The sequence below is a fragment of the Scyliorhinus canicula genome, chromosome 20 (genome assembly GCF_902713615.1).
Source record: "Scyliorhinus canicula chromosome 20, sScyCan1.1, whole genome shotgun sequence".
Lineage (NCBI taxonomy): Eukaryota > Metazoa > Chordata > Chondrichthyes > Carcharhiniformes > Scyliorhinidae > Scyliorhinus > Scyliorhinus canicula.
The window spans coordinates 77973617-77988819 of NC_052165.1; the positions used below are offsets into that span (position 1 = coordinate 77973617).

General features: G+C 48.2%; 1 protein-coding gene across 1 annotated transcript in view; it reads right to left on the reverse strand.

Annotated features, from left to right (window-relative positions):
- The window catches only part of large1 (LARGE xylosyl- and glucuronyltransferase 1), a 558448-nt gene that overhangs the window by 173574 nt on the left and 369671 nt on the right, over positions 1-15203 (reverse strand). The window contains exon 7 of the mRNA XM_038780758.1: positions 2400-2504. Within this exon, the coding sequence (XP_038636686.1) occupies positions 2400-2504 (105 nt within the window). The remainder of the gene's footprint in view (positions 1-2399; positions 2505-15203) is intronic.

The window sequence follows — 15203 nt, forward strand, 5'->3', positions numbered from 1 at the left end:
GTGGTTTGCCTAATTTAGAGAGTTTCTGCCTGATTCTTGAGTCAGGATATTGGGAATTGGAGGAGGAAAGAGTGAGGAGAAATAAAGATATCTCTGTCGCCATGGGGAACTCTGGAAGAAAAGGAAAATAGCATCTCTGCGGTATAATATAATAGTGTGGTGTAATAAAATATAGTATAAGATCCCAATTAGATGACCTGGGAATGGATGGATATTTGCCCTGTTACCCCATGGTGCTAGTCATTAAATCATCACTTTCCACTGACCTTAAAATTAAGCAGTCTAAGGAAACTAGGGTAGCAATTATAAAACCTAATATTGATTCATTCTAAAATTAGCACAACCTGAAAGTTTGACTACATTTTTAAAAAATATTTTTCGGGATGGGGTATCGCTGACTCGGCCAGCATTTATTCCCCATTTCGAATTAACCCTTGAGTTTCACGGTGGTGAGCTGCCTTCTTGAACCGCTGCAGTCCCTGAGGTTTAGGTGAAAGCGAAGTTGCCATAGTCCCAGATGACCGTCGGCTGCCTTCCCCTTTTGAGGGCGAGAGGGTGGTGATTTAACCTGAGGCACCTCAGGCGAGGGGCAAGTTTGAGACGTTAGGGCCTTCATGATTAGCCTCAGCCAGTCCGGGAATTGAACCCACGCTCTTGGTGTCGCTCCGCATCACCAACCAGCTGTCCAGCCAACTGAGCTGCGGTGAATCCACGGTGCTCTTCGGGAGAGAGTTCCATGATTTTGACCCAGTAACTATGAAAGAATAGCTGATGGATTTCCAAATCAGGATAGTGTACGGCTTGGAGGGGAACTTCCAGGAGGTGGTGTTCTCATGTACCTGCTGTTCTTGTCCTTCTAGATGGTAGTACTTTGGACGGTACTTCCCACAGAGCTTGGTGAGTTGCCTCAGTGCATCTTGTAGATGGCACGCACTGTTGCCACTGTGCAACGGTGATGGAGGGAGTGAATGATTGTGCATTGGGCGCCAATCAAGTGGACTGTTTTGTCCTGGATGGTGTTAAGCTTTGTTAGTGTTGTTGAAGCTGCGCTCATGGAGCCAAATGGAGAGTATTCCATCACACTCCTGACTTGCGCCTTGTAGGTAGTAGACAGGTGGTCCAGTGGCTAGAATTGCCAGACACAGTGCCAGGGACCTGGGTTCAATTCCGGCCTCGGTTGACGGTCTATGTGGAGTTTGCAATTTCTCCCCGTGTTCTGCATGTGTTTCCTCCGGGTGCTCCGGTTTCCTCCCACACTCCAAAATTGTCCGGGATAGATGAATTGGCCATGATGAATTGCTCCTTAGTGTCCAATGGTTAGGTGGTTACGGGGATAATGTGGGGGCTCTTTCAGGGGGTCAGTGCAGACGTGATGGGCTGAATGGCCTCCCTCTGCACTGTAAGGATTCTATGAGACAGGTTTTGGGGAGTCCTGGATTCCTGGCCTTTGACCTGCTCTTACAGCCACAGTATTTACATAGAACAGTACAGCACAGAACAGGCCCTTCGGCCCTCGATGTTGTGCCGAGCAATGATCACCCTACTTAAACCCACGTAACCCGTATACCCGTAACCCAACAATCCCCCCATTAACCTTACACTACGGGCAATTTAGCATGACCAATCCACCTAACCCGCACATCTTTGGACTGTGGGAGGAAACCGGAGCACCCGGAGGAAACCCACGTACACACGGGGAGGACGTGCAGACTCCACACAGACAGTGACCCAGCCGGGAATCGAACCTGGGACCCTGGAGCTGTTAAGCATTGATGCTAACCACCATGCTACCGTGAGGCCCCAATATTTATATGGCTAGTCCAGTTTCTGGTCAATGTTAACCCTAAGAATGTTGATAGTATCTTATTTATATCAAAGAAACGATTTATTGAGATGATTCATGGGCAGCATGGTAGCAGTGGCTAGCACGGTTGCTTCACAGCTAAGGGTCCCAGGTTTGATTCCCGGCTTGGGTCACTGTCTGCGTGGAGTCTGCACGTTCTCCGTTTCTGCGTGGGTTTCCTCCGGGTGCTCCGGTTTCCTCCCACAGTTCAAAAATGTGCAGGTTAGGTGGATTGGCTATGCTAAATTGCCCTCAGTGTCCAATAAGGTTGAGTGGGGTTACTGGGTTACGGGGATAGGGTGGAGGTGTGGGGTTTAAGTGGGGGTGCTCTTTCCAAGGGCCGGTGCAGACTCAATGGGCCGGTGCAGACTCAATGGGCCGAATGGCCACCTCCTGCACTGTAAATTCTATGTCTATGACTCCATGCAGCCGAGGTGTCACATTTCCAATTTGCTTCAATTCGAGACAGATTTGGAAATTGCCCAGTGCAGGTAAAATTGGCATTAATGCCAAAGCGATTGGTGTTTGGCGCTGTCTACTTTGCCGGGTTACTGACCTGTGTTGTAGCCTCGACTCAATGCTGGCCACGGCCTGTGGTTCTTCCACAAGTTCCCAAGGTACCAGTCACTTTGGTTCTCCACCAAGCCGAGGACTTGCTGACCTGTGGGTGAGAGAGAGAGAGCAGGGAAGCATTAGCCTGAGACCGTCTGCCCGTACCCCAAGCTCTTCCTGTCATCAACGGGCTCTTTATTCAAACTCATGCTTGGGTGGATCCCTTCCATACCACCTTCCCCAGGTTGAGGACAGTGATTGTGGTAAATGACCCAATTTTCTGCAAACAGAACCGAAAGAGTGACCCCCGTTGCCCTCTGCACCAACACCGTCCGATCTGCCCAGCTATTCCAGCATTTTCGGGTTTTATTTCCGTCGCCGAGCCTCTGCAGTATTTTGCTTTTGACCTAGTTTTCCATTTCACTCCTGGTGATAGCAGTAAATTAACTTCTGATGAGAGTACCGAGTGGTCAGATCCACACAGGGATAGCAATGGAAATCTCGGTTGGCAATCTGTCCCCCCTGGGCACTGATGCCAGTTGTCTAAATGTGTCCTGAGCTGAGAATAACTAACCTAGTTGAGAATCAAAGGGGAGGCTTCAGTGCCAGCAGCACATTGACGCCTACTAAAACCATTAGGGGCCTGGGTTTCACACGGGAATCATTTTATCTTTTGACAGAACTTATACTGAGACCATGAGACATAGGAGCAGAATTAGGCCACTGGGCCCATCGAGTCTGCTGCGCCATTCATTAATGGCTGATATATTTCACATGCCCATTCTTCTGCCTTCTCCCCATAACCACTGATCCCCTTATTAATCAAGAACCTATCTGCCTCTGTCTTAAAGACAGTATTCCCGAAGCTTTAATAAGATCCCCCCCCTCATCCTTCCAAGCTCCAGCGAGTGGAAACCCAGTGTCCTCAACCGTTCCTCATATGACAAGCACTCTACAAGTATGGCTCAATAGTTCGTCAGTCTGAAGCAGCAGGCAGGGACACCATGGGCGGGATTGTCCGTTGTAGCAGCAGAGTGATGACGCCGTCGTAAACGCCGGAGCGTTTTACAATGACGTCATCTGGCCGGTAGGAGGAGAGACCCCCAACCCACAGGCGGCCAGCACGGCTCTGGAGCGCTCACGCAGCTCCAGCTGCCGATACGGGTTGCCTTCCCCGCGTCCGCCCCCGGAAACATGGCGGAGCCCTACAGGGGCCTGGCGCGGAGTAGTCCCCCCGCCGGAATTAGCCCGCCCGCCGATCGGTTGCCCCCGGTCGCGGGCCCGGCCACCATTGAGGCCCCCCCGGGAGTCGGACCCCCCCCCCCCCCCCCCCCCCCCCCACCCAACCAGGATGGCCCCCACAGCCAGAACGCCGAGGTCCTGCCAGGTAGGACCACACGCGATCTACACCGGCGGTACTCGGCCGAACTCGACGGGCTTTTGGCCTGTCGAGTGTGGAGAATCACGCCGACGCCATTCCCGGCGATTCTCCGGTCACCAGAGAATCGGCGGCCCGGCGTCGGAGCGGGTGTCGCGTGGTTCGCGCCCCTCCCCGCCAGCAATTCTCCGAACAGGCGCGGGATCGGAGAATCCCGCCCAATGCACCTGGCAGATTATTTAAGTCTGGTCTGCGCCAAGTTATTTGATCGCAGTTGGAGGTGGCAAGCAGGGTTCACGCAACTGGGCTCCCACTCAGAAGAGGGGTTTTATGATTGCATCATCTTTCTTTCACCCGCGCGGAGTTGGCAGCCCATCCCTTATTCCAAAATATATTATTCAAAGCTAGCATGGCCACAGCTGCTCAAGGATGCCACCCCCTCACCCTAATGGGCATCTCTGATCAACAAGAGCTGTGATTCATTGTGATTTCAAAATGGCCACCGTTCATTAGCCTGCGGAGAATAGGCTGCACTGAAGCACGAGGTGGTCCTGAATTGTGTGGAATGTGAACCTTGTTAGATTTGGCGAGACTGTGACTGGGCTGCAGACCGAAAAAAGTTGGCCTCGTCTTATTAACCTCCTCTCATGGTTACACCCAGCCACCCAGCAGGAATCTGGGGAATTATCATCCACAGCTGAAAAATCTTCTCTAAGAGTTTATTCTGGAGCTCCACTTTCCTGATTTTACTTTTCTCCGAGGCTTGGAAAGAGGGACTTGATACCCTTGAAGACAAAACCTAGACACAAAGCTTTTGTTTGCTGACAAGTTCAGTCTCTCAGTCCTCCTCCCACACAACCCCAGTGTCCCAGGTGTCTTTGATAAACTCTTTTGATAAAGTAAAGATCAATAAACGAAACAGATGATCAAATGGTGAGGGTGTTGGTGGGGGGGGGGGGGGGGGGGGGGCAGCACCTGGTGGAGCAACTGCAATTAAACCTTCAAAGGAAACTCACTCCATGAATGTAGCCATGGTAGAGGGGCAGGTATGGTAGAGTCATAGAAACATAGACAATCGGACCAGGAGGAGGCAATTTGGCCCTTCGAGCCTGCTCCGCCATTCATTATGATCATGGTTGATCATCCAACTCAATAGCCTGATCTCACCTTCCCCCCATAACCTTTGATCCCCTTTGCCCTAAGTGCTATATCTAACTGTGTCTTGAAAACATCCAATGGCTTCAACTACTTCCTGTGGTAACGAATTGCACCACTGTCTAGGTGAAGAACTTTCTCCTCCTAAATGGTTTACTCTGTACCCTCAGACTGTGACTCCTGGCTCTGGACACCCATCATTGCATCTACCCTGTCCAATCCTGTTAGAAGTTTGTATAGGTTTCTAAGAGATTCCTCCTCGTTCTTCTGAACTCCTGCGAATACAATCCTAAACTACTCGATCTCTCCTCATGGATCCATCCTTCCATCCCAGGAATCAGTGGGGTTGCACCACCCCCTGAACCGCCCGCTGCCTGGACCTGTTAACGGCCAACTTGGCGAGATACAGGAGCAAACCCACGAGAAGGTTCCCCTTCCTTCCCTCCCATCCCTCTCCTCACTGGGCGATCATCCATTGATATGGGCTCAAGGGCTATTAATGCCAATCGCAGTTTCTCTTAACCATAAGAGTGCAATTAACAAACCTTAACAGTGAAATCGACATTAACAACCCTCTCAACAGCATGAACCATTTCTCAGGTCAGATAAAGCCAAATTAAGAGAGGCCTTCATGGCTTGACCCTGACAATATATCTCATTGCACCTCCAACGAGCAGGGATAGCCCCTGCATCACTGCCTTTTCCAATAATCCTTACGCGCTGCCTATATCTTCCTGTGGTTGACAACTGAAGCTGCACATTAAACAAAATAAGGGAGTTTAGCCCATGGTTTGACATTGACTCAAGCAGATTGAGACGGTCTATGTCTATTTTACATGGGATTATTAACAGTCTCTTGAGGGAAGCAACATTTAATTTAGTCATTAATTCTTTCCGGGCCAAGGTACGAAAACCAATGATGCGACTACGAGCAAGTAATACCTCAATCCTCCTTCGAGGCTTAGTGTGACTGGACTGGGCCAAGGTCCAGGGGCTATTGTGGGGGTGGTAACGGGGGTGACGGGGAGGGAATTGCACAATATATTACATTGTAACGAGCTGAAAGAGGTCACCGCCACATGGTTCGACTGAGCTGCGTTTGTACCCTGTTCAGTAGAAACGTATGACTTAAAAAGCTGACCATCAGTCAACTAGAACTCAAGGTCGCTGTTCAAAAATGAGGGGTCGCTGATTTGAGGCAGAGATGAGGGGACAAGTCTCTGAAACTCACTTCCTCAAAAGGCAGTGGAGACAGAATCTTTGAATATTTTTAAGGCAGGGCGAGGTGAATTGTTAATTCCCAAGGGGATGAACGGGTATCGGGAGGAGGCAGGAATGTGGGGCTGAGCTTTAGACCACAAGGTCTGTAGGAGCAGAAGTAGGCCATTCAGCCCATCGAGTCTGCTCCGCCATCCATTGAGATCATGACTGATCTGACGTGACAATCCACAACTCCACTTTCCCGCCTCATCCCCATACCCCTCGATCCCCTCACTGATTAAAATCTGTCGATCTCAGCCTTGAGCATGCTTAATGACCCAGCCTCTATAGCTCGCTGCGCCAAAGAATTCCACAGATTCACTACACTCAGAGAGAAGAAATTCCTCCTCATCTCTGTCTTACTCTGAGATTACAGTTACAATGAGATTAGCTGCGATCTTATTGAATGGCGGAGCAGGCTCGAGGGGTCGAGTGGCCTACTCCTGCTCCTAATATATATGTCCATAGACAGCATGCAATGTCATTCTTGGTCAGGATCTAAACCCAACTATCACATACCACTAACAAAGAAAACAAGCAGGGTGATAGGTTCAACTAGGGTTACTGTTCAATTGAAAAGCAAGAAAGTCTTGCGTTTATTTAGCACTTTTCATGGACCCCCCCCCCCCCCCCCCCCCCCCCCCCTCCCCGCCGACGTTTTAACGTGCTTTAAGTATTTTTTGAAGTGGAGCCACATGTTTTTAAAAATAAATTTAGAGTACCCAATTCATTTTTTCTAATTAAGGGGCAATTTAGCGTGGCCAATCCACCGACCCGGCACATCTTTGGGTTGTGGGGGTGAAACCCACGCAAACACGGGGAGAATGTGCAAACTCCACACGGACAGTAACCTAGAGCCGGGAACGAACCTGGGACCTCGGCACCGTGAGGCAGCAGTGCTAACCACCGTGCCGCCCCAATCGCATGTTTTAATGGAGGAGACGCAGCAACCAACTGGCGCACAGCAAGCTCCCACACGCATGAGAATGACGAGATGATGAGGAACCTTACAAGAATTTGGCGAGGTGTCAGGCTCAGACTGAAAGCTGGCATGGAATTCTCCAGTCGCACAGACCAATTTTCTCGCCAAATCCCGAGCCTCTTCGTTAAAAAAAAAGGAAATGAGTGGGTGCGATCTGTTCAGGAATCAAATTTCTTTTTAAAAATTTGTTTACAGGATGTGGGTGACGCTGGCTAAGCCAGCATTTATTGTCCATGCCTACTTGCTCTTCAGAAGGCGATGGTGAGTTGCCTTCTTGAACCATTGCAGTCCTTGAGGGCAGTGTCTATTTCTGGACTGACTTGGGTGCAATGGGAGGCAATGTTAGGGGATTCAGCTGCTGGATCATCGCTACATAGCTGATCCTGTCCTTGGCGAACAGTTGGAAGCACTGAACTGATTGACCGTCCACTCCTGTGATACCGAGGCTCAATCCAAGAGAACTTTGGCTGCTGTCACCTGGCTTGGCATGGAGGAGGCATCCCCCATTATTCATCATTGCAGTGAACATTGGGCATGGAGCTTTGCCCACCTCTTGCAGGAATGATTTCAAGGTCATGGGGAAAGGATTCACGAAGTCACTTTAATCAGAGCATTGATAGAGATCTTCCAAATAATAAGCCATTTTGATAAGGTAAATGGAGGAAACATATTTCCACTGGATGGCAAGTGAGTAAAATGGAGGCTCATAAATTTACTACTATTGAAAGACTGACGGCTAGAGGGTGATTTTTGTTTTGATATATGTGAGTTAACTTTGGTCGAGAAAGGGCACCACGGTGGCCTAGTGGTTAGCACAGCTGCCTCACGGCGTTGAGGTCCCAGGTTCGATCCTGGCTCTAGGTCACTGTCCGTGTGGAGTTTGCACATTCTCCCCGTTTTTGCGTGGGTTTCGCCCCCACAACCCAAAAATGTGCAGAGTAGATGGATTGGCCACACTAAATTGCCCCTTAATTGGAAAAAATAATTGGGTACTCTAAATTTATTTTTAAAAAACTTTGGTCGAGAATTCCCTGTGACAGAGACACTGATGGAAGCCGGGTTAATGGGTGAGGATTACACGAAGAATCAGGGAAATGGTGACATAGTGGTAATGTCTCTGGACCGCTAATCAAGAGGCCTAGGCCCCTGGGGACACAAGTTCAAATCCCACCACAGCTGCTGGTGGAATCTTAAATTCATTTACTAAATGTAGAATATAAAGCTTGTCTCAGTAATGGAGCACCGATTGTCCCATCTGGATCACTCATGCCCCTTCCAGGAAGGAAATCTGCCTTCCTTACCCGGTCTGGCCTACATGTAACTCCAGGGTCTTAACCGGCCTGTAAAGTGGCCTCGGCAAGACACTCAGTTCAAGGGCAATTAGAGATAGGCAACAAATTCTGGCCTTCGCAGCAAGGCCCACATCCAGCAAAATAATTTTTTTTTAAATGCTAGATTAAGATCGATCAATGTCAACCTGATAATTGTGTGATTGAATAATCATAGAGTTGTTGAGGGTGTGTAGAGATCTACCATGCGGATTTAGTGCCACTTGCGAACACTAAAACACAGTAGAAATTTGAGTTAAAACTTCTTTGTGCAAATAAAAATTGCCTCTATTTGATTACAGTTGAGAGTCACTTAAATCTCATTCTCTAATAAGTCCAGCGAGCAAAAAGGACTTAAAGAGAAGCAACTTGTACACAATTTAACTTTTAAAATAATACAGAAATGGTTTCTAGCTTACGGCAAAACGGCTTGCATTTACTTCAAGAGTTAGAGTGGAAAAGTGAAAGTATAGAGTTAGAGAATAGTTTAGATCAAAGTACAGAATGATCCGGATAAAAATGGCTGTACGGACCCTCACGGTTATACTAAATCATATCAGTCTTTAGCCATTTATCTGCACCCCTATGTAATCCTAATTGGTTTGGGTTAGAATCAAATGAGTTTGATTTGACTGTCAGCTGTTAATCTTAAATGTGCAACATTATGGAGATAGGGTGGGGACTCTGGAGCGAAGCACTGCATAGGGTCAACTCCACCTCCACGTGCGCAAGGCTCAGCCTGACGCAACTAAAAGTGATACATAGAGCCCACTTAACGAGAAACCGTATGAGTAGGTTCTTCCCGGAGGTGGAGGACAAATGTGAGCGGTGCCAGAGAGGCCCGGCCAACCACGCCCACATGTTCTGGTCTTGCCCCAGACTTGTGGAGTACTGGACAGCCTTCTTCGAGGCTATGTCCAAAGTGGTGGGGGTGAGGGTGGAGCCATGCCCGATAGTGGCGGTCTTCGGGGTTTCAGACCAGCCAGATCTATTCCTGGGGAGGAGGGCGGACGCCCTTGCCTTTGCCTCCCTGATTGCCCGCCGTAGAATCCTGTTTGGCTGGCAGTCAGCAGCACCACCCAGAGCTGCAGACTGGCTGTCCGACCTCTCGGAATCTCTCCAAATGGAGAAAATCAAATTCGCCATCCGAGGGTCGGACGACGGCTTCCACAGAACGTGGGAGCCATTCATGCAACTGTTCCGGGACCTGTTTGTGGCCAACGTACATGAGGAAGGATAGTCGGGTGGCCAAGAACCAGGGGAAAATGGGCGGGAATCGGGGGAAGGTAGCCGGGGGGAGGGGGGGGGGGGCTACGGGCTCGGTATGGGGGTTTGATGGCAAGCCAAGGCCCAAAACCAAACTATAAATAAATGCCTATAAACATGTGCCTCGGCCATATTGGGGAATGTAAAATATGTATGCTGGCTAAAGGGGGCGGCCACAATTATTGTTATGAAGATGCTTACCTGTAAATATTCATGTTAAATTTTTGTGTTTTCCTTTTTTTTTTCTCTCTCTCTCTAATAACTTGTAATTTGTCATATATAAAATATGAAAACTCAATAAAAAAACATTTAGAAAAAAAAAATGTGCAACATTAGTTTTAAATGTTTCATGTTTGAATCTTGTGCATGTTATGGAATGCGATTCTATGCTGTTATCGCGACCAGCTTAAACTGGTCTACTGCTGACTTAGCTGCTATCTGCATTGTGAACAAAGGTGCCTTCATATTACAATGGCGTTGCTGTGGTGTTGCTCTGTTCTTGATCTGACAGCACAAGTATAGTTTCAAACTGTCTTGCAAATGTGCTGTTTTAATCTATAATGGAATTATGCTGTTTCATGCTGTTTTGTGTCTCTGTATGTTTTGAGATGACCTGAGGATATGAGTGAATTTAAAATGGGTATTTAAAAACTGGGGCTTAATATTTACACTAAATAGCTATCTTTTACCTATCAGATGTATTAGAAAATAGTTGGTTTCTACAGGGTGATGGTCGATATCAAACTCTATTAATTCACCAACAGCACAACCAGAACCATAATAGCTTTACAAAGGCAATTACAAGGGTTGGAGGGAGTGGCCAGCTAAGGTGAAGCTCTCTTTCTGGCCTATTTCGTGGAAAGTGCTTTTCTCTCTAGCTTGGCCAAAATCTACTTGTAGTTGGGTGAGGCAAAGGGTAAACAGTGGCTATCGCCCCCGACACTACTGCGCATAGTGCAACTGGTTAATCTAGCAGCACATTTAGCTCTTAAAATTACCTGGAACACTCCACCAGCAATCACTGGATTGATGTGACATCATTAAACAACACATCATTGCTAATGTTTGCTATATAATAGAAACTCCAACCATCAAATTAATCTGTCAAATCATCAAATTTATAGCCCGTTAACCTGTTACAGGGACATTCACAGAAACCTATTAAATACAAAACAGAGACCAACAGCAGATTTATAAATCCATCCTTTCACAGAGTGAATGTCCCTATTTCCTAATTCCTTTGAAAACAAATCAGGTATTTGGGAAGACGTTCCCACATCTTTTACCTCTGTCTCCAAAGCACTGCAAGGTCCATGTACACAAGAGAGCCTCACGCGGACTGTAACGACGCCTCATGTGGACTGTAACGACGCCTCACGTGGACTGTAATGACGCCTCACATGTGATGTGTTGGGTACTCTGGATCTGTGGAGACTGCGTTTACCTCAGCAGTAACACATACAGGCTACCAACACTTGTAATAGTACAACACTATTCTATTAAGCTAGAAACTGTTGAACATACTTTCACTGTGGGTCAACACTATGTTAGATTAAACTGAAGACCTATGCCTATCCTAACTAGTCTATACTATCAGCACGGTGAAGATCTGTGCTACAAGCTGTGAGCTCTGTCCTTCTTAGAGGCTGCATCCCAAATGAGCGGGAAAACTAGTGCCCCCTGTCTTTATAGTGAGTTTGCTCTAACTGGTGATTGGCTGCGGTGTTGTGTGTGTTGATTGGTCCTACTGTATGTCCATCAGTGTGTGTGTCTGCACCATGATATACGGGTGTGTATATTATGACGACATGGACTGTAACGCTGCCTCACACGACTGATATGCTGCCCCTCACGGACTGTAATGCCATCTCACACGGACTGTAATGCTGCCCCACACGGACTGTAATGCTGCCTCACACAAAAAATAACGCCGCCTCACACGAACAGTAACGCCGCCTCACACGAACAGTAACGCCGCCTCACACGGACATGGACTGTAATGCTGCCCCACATGGACTGTAATGCTGCCTCACACGGACTGTAGCATGAGTTACATGAGTAATGCAACATGAATCCAAGGTCCCGGCTGAGGCCGTACTCATGTGCGGATGAGTGCTCTGCATCACGAACCAGCTGTCTAGCCAAGTGAGCTAAACCACCTTTGTAGTTATAGTGCAAAATGGCAGAAAACAAGTGTAAATTGTCGGGGTATGTTCCTGGAGTCTGAATCAAGTGACCAGTGGAACAATGAAGCAGAGATGTGGCCACAAACTGATTCTCTGTCAAATAGACTTCAAACAGCTTCTTCCCCACTGTCACCAGACTCCTAAACGACCTTCTTATGGACTGACCTCATTAACACTACACCCTGTATGCTTCAACCGATGACAGTGCTTATGTAGTTACATTGTATGTCTTGTGTTGCCCTATTACGTATTTTCTTTTATTCCCTTTTCTTCCCATGTACTTAATAATCTGTTGAGCTGCTCGCAGAAAAATACTTTTCACTGTACCTCGGTACATGTGACAATAAACAAATCCAATCCAATAGAAAAGAAGTTATGACCTTGACGTTGTCACTTCCTATTGGAAATAAAATCAGATTATGACATCCATGCTCATTAGGTGGATAATAACGAAGGCTTCGACATTCCATTAAGAGTTCTTTGATGAAGTCTATATCTGTTAAAGCAGCATGATTTAGATTTTAAAAAAAACTGATGGTCAATCCATGGAGAAATATATCATGGACTTTGACAGAGTGAATGAAAGATTGACAGAATTCAATCTGAGGAATCCCTCAATCAGTATTAGCATTGAAACTGCTCAATTACGCTAAGGTGTTTTGTCGGAACAAGCTACTGGTTTTAACTAGTGTCTGGTTCTCAAAGGCGGAAGCTGTGCTAGACTAGATGTCTGCTGCCTGAAAAGAATTCCTGGGGGGAACAGTCATTTCCTTCAGCCCTCCATGGAACATTCCAGCGTGACACAAATAATAGAAGGCTCAATAACTGCCAGGCTTAGAACCCGTCAGACACTGGACACCGGCATCAATACAATGCAAACATTACACATAGACAAAATGGTTACCAGAGCAACTTTGGCAGATCTGACCATTACAGCTTAAGACAAATTGGATCAAAAACAACGAACAAATGAATCCCAGGTATGCCCAAGGAAGAGTAATAGGTGCAACAGGTGTTATTTGAAGTTCCACTATGTGTTGAATTGCCCAGAACAGAGAGGCAGAGTCTATGAAATGATACAGAGAATTCTGAGACTGAAGATAGAATTACAGAATCACAGATTAATACGGTGCAGAAGAGGTCCTTCGGCCCATCGAGTCTGCACCAACACACGGAAAACACCCGACCTGTCTACCATTTGCCAGCACTTGGCCCATTGTTTTGAATGTCATGATGTAAACATGGAGGTACTGTTTGAAGAGAGAACCTGCCTCGACCACCCTCCCAGGTAGTTTCAGACCATCACCGCCCTCTGGGTAAAAATATTGGGTGGGATTCTCCCATCGTGCGGCTAAGTGCGGATGCCGGAGTAAAAACAAGAGTGTTTTACTCCAGCGTCGGCGCCCGTTCCGCGACCCCATTCTGTGGCCCACAGTGGGGTAGCATGGCACTGGAGCGGCCCACGCCGTTTCAGCTGCTGATCTGGGCCTGAACCCGGCACCGAGGGGTCCGCGCATGCGCAGTTGGGCCGGTACCAACTAGCGCATGCGCAGTGGCCTTCTTCCTCGCACCGGCCTTGACGCCAAATGGTGCAGGTCTACAGGAGCCGTCACGGAGGAAAGGAGGCCAGGGGACAGAGAGGCCGGCCCACGGGGCCCTGATCACAGGCCAGGCCAGCATCCCCCCTCCTCCTCCCCCTTCCCCCCCCTCCTCCTCCTCCTCCCCCCCCCCCCCCCCCCCCCCGGGGTTGGGTCCCCACCTCCCCACACACAGGCCGCCACCGGACACTTCAAAGCCGAGATCCCGCCGACTCAGAGAATGCTAGAACGGCGCCGGCGGGACTCGGCTTTTTGATGATAGCTGCTCGGCCCATCTGGGCCGGAGAATCGGTGCGCTGGCCCATGCCAGAGAGTTGGCTCATACCCCGACCGGCGGTACGCGGACCACGCCGGAGCCGATTCCCCGCATAGCATAGAATTACGCCCCGGCATCGGGGCGGCGTGGCGTGATTTGCCGGCAGTGGGGAGGGGGGTCAGAGAATTCCGCCCATTTTTCCTCACTTCCTCCCTAAACCTGCCCTTCACCTTTAAATTATGTCACCTCCTGACTGACCCTTCAACTACGGGGACCAAGTGCTCCCTATCCACCCTGTCCATGCCCCTCAGAATCTTGTACACCTCGATCAGGTCACCCTTCAGTCTTCTCTCCTCCAGTGAAAACAACCCAAGCCTATCCAATCTCTCGTCATAACATCCTAGGCAACATCTTGGTGAATCACCTCTGCACCCCTCCAGCACAATCATATCTTTCCTATAAAGTGATGACCAGAACACACACAGTACGCCTTCTGTCTTCTACAGCGATGCCAATAGTGAATCAATCTGATCAAGTTACCCTGTATCCCATGTGCTTTCTTCCAACAGCCTCCCATGTGGGAACTTGTCAAAGGCTATGGTGAAATCCATGTAAACTACATCAACTACATACCCTCATCCAGACACCTGGTCATGGCCTCAAAAAATTCAATCAAATTTCTTAGGCATTACCTTCCTCAGACACAGCCATGCTGACTATCGCTGATCAAACCTTGATCAAACTTTGCCTCTCTAAGTGGAGATAGATTCTCTCCTTCAGAATTTTCTCCAATAGTTTCCCTACCATTGCCGTGAGACTCACTGGTCTATAGTTCCCTGCCTTATCTTTCTTAAATTATGGGACCACATTAATTGTTCTCCAGTCCTCTGGCACATCCCCCTTGGCCAGAGAGGAATTAAAAATTTGGGTCACTGCCCCTGCAATCTCCTCCCTCGCCTTCCACAGCAGCCTGGGCCATAATTGATCCTGATCTGGGGATTTGCCCACTTTTAAGCCTGCCAACGCTTCCAATACCTTGTCCCTCCCTATGTCAATTTGTCCAAGAACCTAACAGTCTCTCTCCCCAAGTTCCAAATCTATCTCCTCATTCTCTTGGGTGAAGACAGATGTGAAGACTCGTTCAACACCCTACCAAAGCCCACTGGCTCCGCCCACAGATTCCCCACTTGCTCCTGAATGGGCCCTACTTCTTCCCCAGTTATCCTCTTCCCATTGACATACTTACAGAATATCCTGGGGTTTTCACTACTTTTATCAACTAGAGCTTTCTCATATCCCCTCTTTGCTCTCCTAATTGTTTTCTTAAACTCCATCCTTCACTTTCTGCACTCCACTAATGACTCCATTGATTTGCTCCCCTTGTACTTGCTCCACATCT